The sequence below is a fragment of the Panthera tigris genome, chromosome C1 (genome assembly GCF_018350195.1).
Source record: "Panthera tigris isolate Pti1 chromosome C1, P.tigris_Pti1_mat1.1, whole genome shotgun sequence".
Lineage (NCBI taxonomy): Eukaryota > Metazoa > Chordata > Mammalia > Carnivora > Felidae > Panthera > Panthera tigris.
Window position 1 is genome coordinate 62,939,009 of NC_056667.1, and position 2,565 is coordinate 62,941,573.

Consider the following 2,565-nt stretch of genomic DNA (forward strand, 5'->3'; position numbering starts at 1 on the left):
AGTCTTGGGGACAACAAAGATGTTACAATTAATTTGGTATGACTTTTATTGATCAGCTAGTCTAGAATGCAGCCCTTGTCCTGGAAGCCTGTAGGTGCTCTGCACACCAGGGAGGAAGCCAAGCAACAGCTGCTGAAGAAAAATGGCTGTAAAAAGCGTGTAGCAGGGGAACGCCCCAGTGAAGGTAAGCAGTGAAGACCTATGGTTAGAAATGGGACAGTGAGGCAACTGCTGAACAAGAAGGGTCTGAGAGTTCAAGAGATGAGTCAAAGGATGGGTTCTAGGAACCTAGAACAAGGGGGAGGAGGACTGGAAAGATACCTGTGGAGGTCAGGGGTTCCTTCTGATGCCACAAGGGAATCATACCGCTGATAAACAAAACTTGTTTGACTGAAAACAGTCATGTTTGTTCTACATAGTATTCTGTTCTATCCCAATCCAGAATACTAATTTGCTAGGTTTTTTTTGTTTTTTTTTTCAAAACTTTTTCACTTTTATTAAAGGCTTTGATGAGAACTTCATAAAATGTCATGAAATTCTATTTGCTATACAATAAACATCTACTTCTGAGTAGGAGACATAGGTCATTATAGCAACCATTTTAATGGGTAAATGAATTCTAAATTCTTAGTATTTGACTAAAATATGAAACATTTTTGCAATTAAACTGACAATGTAGCTTAAGTAAGATTTCAGAAATGTCTCCTGGAAAAAGTGGGAATGTTTCCTTTTAAACTCTGAATAGTTACAATTAAGGTGCCATAAATTAGACAAAGCTAGAAAGGAGCATCATGTTTCTAGAAAAGAATAGCATGCAACATGGACTTTCTCCATGTCAAAGTGACAACCACTGAATGACAATGACTTATTATACACAGGAAAAATAGAACACATTCTCCAGAAGGAAAGGGCATTACAAGATAATTCTGATAAACAAACCCCTTATTGAAATCTTGAATAGCTTCAGAGAATATCATCATGGAATGGGTAGAGGCAATTTATAGGACATTAAAGGATTCCTTTATCTTATGATACCTTCCTTAAATATAAACACAAATCAAATATAAACACACTTGTAAAACTGTGATTCTCTTAATCAAACATGTGTTTACTATCACACTCAGCTACTAGCGGCATTTGGATGCAAAGGTTTAACTCGTGCTAATCTGGACAAACCCAGGCGGAGACTCTGATTTGGAGACTTAACAGACACGCCTGCCAGTGGGCTCCTGATGCTGCTGCTTCCGGACATCGCTGGTGGGACCCACTTAGGTTTTTTGTTTTCAACCAAAGGACTGCGTATTTGTAATGGTTTCCTAGTGACCTCCGAAGAACCAGAAACCTTTTTTGGTGAAGGCTGAAGTTCTGATTTCACAGAAGCTGGAGCAGAGTCTCCTGAAGTCACCAAAGTATTACATTTGGATTTAGGTTTCTTCTCCTTCTTTTCAACTGGGGATTTGACCTTCACTTCTTTCTTTTTAATTTCTTTCACTTTATTTTTTCTCACAGTGAAGTCTTCATCATTATCTTCACTCTCACTAAAATCAGAGTCATCCTCGGACTCTTCACCAGTTGCAAAGTCTGGTTCAGAGTCATTAGCACTATCACCATCACTGCCTTCCAGAAGAATCTTCCTCTGTTGTACCATAGCCTTTGATGCTGCTTTTCTTTTCCCTTGAACACCAGGAAAATCATCTTCCTCAGTAATCTTATCCAAATCTAAATAATCGCTGGCTACACTGCAATTGGAGATATGAGGGGCCTTACTCATTGTTTCACTTTCACGACTGTCACACTTTTCAATGCTTTTATCTTGAGCCTCTTCCGCATCAGTGGTGACTGTTGGAAGTTCCTTCACTGATAAAGCAAGTGCGACTTCTAAGTCTCGCTGGTAGAGCTTGTCATCTAAAGCCATCCTTTTTTTAGGGGTTTTCTCTTGCAATGGGATATCTTCTTTCTGGAGATTCTTCAGTTTAGGTTTCCTTGTTTCTAGTTTTAACTCCTTTGGTGTTGTTCTGGGTTTTTTATTTAAAGGTGCAGTTGCAGAAATAAAGTCATCATCACTGTCAGAGTCCTCAAACTGTGAGTAATTGACCGATTTCTTATGCCTCACAGGCCACACCATGGCCCCCTCCAAGGCTGAAAGTTTGCAGCTTTCAAGTTCTTGTTGGCAGCAGTGGCTGTTTCAATTCCCCTAATTTGCTAGGTTTTAATGGCCAAAGCAATTTGTTATTTATGTAAGTAGTGTTAACAGAGAACATTTAACTTTAAAATCAGGTAATATATGTGACAATGTAACCATTCTAGACCATCTACAAGTGGGATAATGGATCAGATCAGCCAGTTTTTAGTAGATATATCCCATGGGATAATAAAAATCTATGGGATACTTGCTGTCCTATTTCTCCTTCTGCACAACCCGTGCCTTACACAAGCACAGAAGTTTGAATTCATATATTAGGTGGGAATCTGTGAAATTCATGACATTGAATTGTTCTGCTTTCTACCCAAGTCTGCAATTGCTACAGAGATTACTAGATAAGGAAGGAGTGGGTCTGCCCTCTG

The 2,565-nt window shown here is 39.1% G+C and overlaps 1 protein-coding gene across 1 annotated transcript; it reads right to left on the bottom strand.

Annotated features, from left to right (window-relative positions):
- Positions 1–850: 850 nt before the first annotated feature.
- Positions 851–2,168, bottom strand: LOC102969552 (RAD51-associated protein 1-like). Its single transcript, XM_042996547.1, has one exon. It carries the CDS (start codon positions 2,123–2,125, stop codon positions 1,121–1,123), a length of 1,005 nt encoding a protein of 334 aa, XP_042852481.1. The 5' UTR covers positions 2,126–2,168; the 3' UTR covers positions 851–1,120.
- Positions 2,169–2,565: the final 397 nt, after the last annotated feature.

Coding starts and splice junctions, on each gene's coding strand:
- LOC102969552 (XM_042996547.1), bottom strand. CDS start 2,125: ATGGTGTGGCCTGTGAGGCATAAGAAATCGGTCAATTACTCACAGTTT.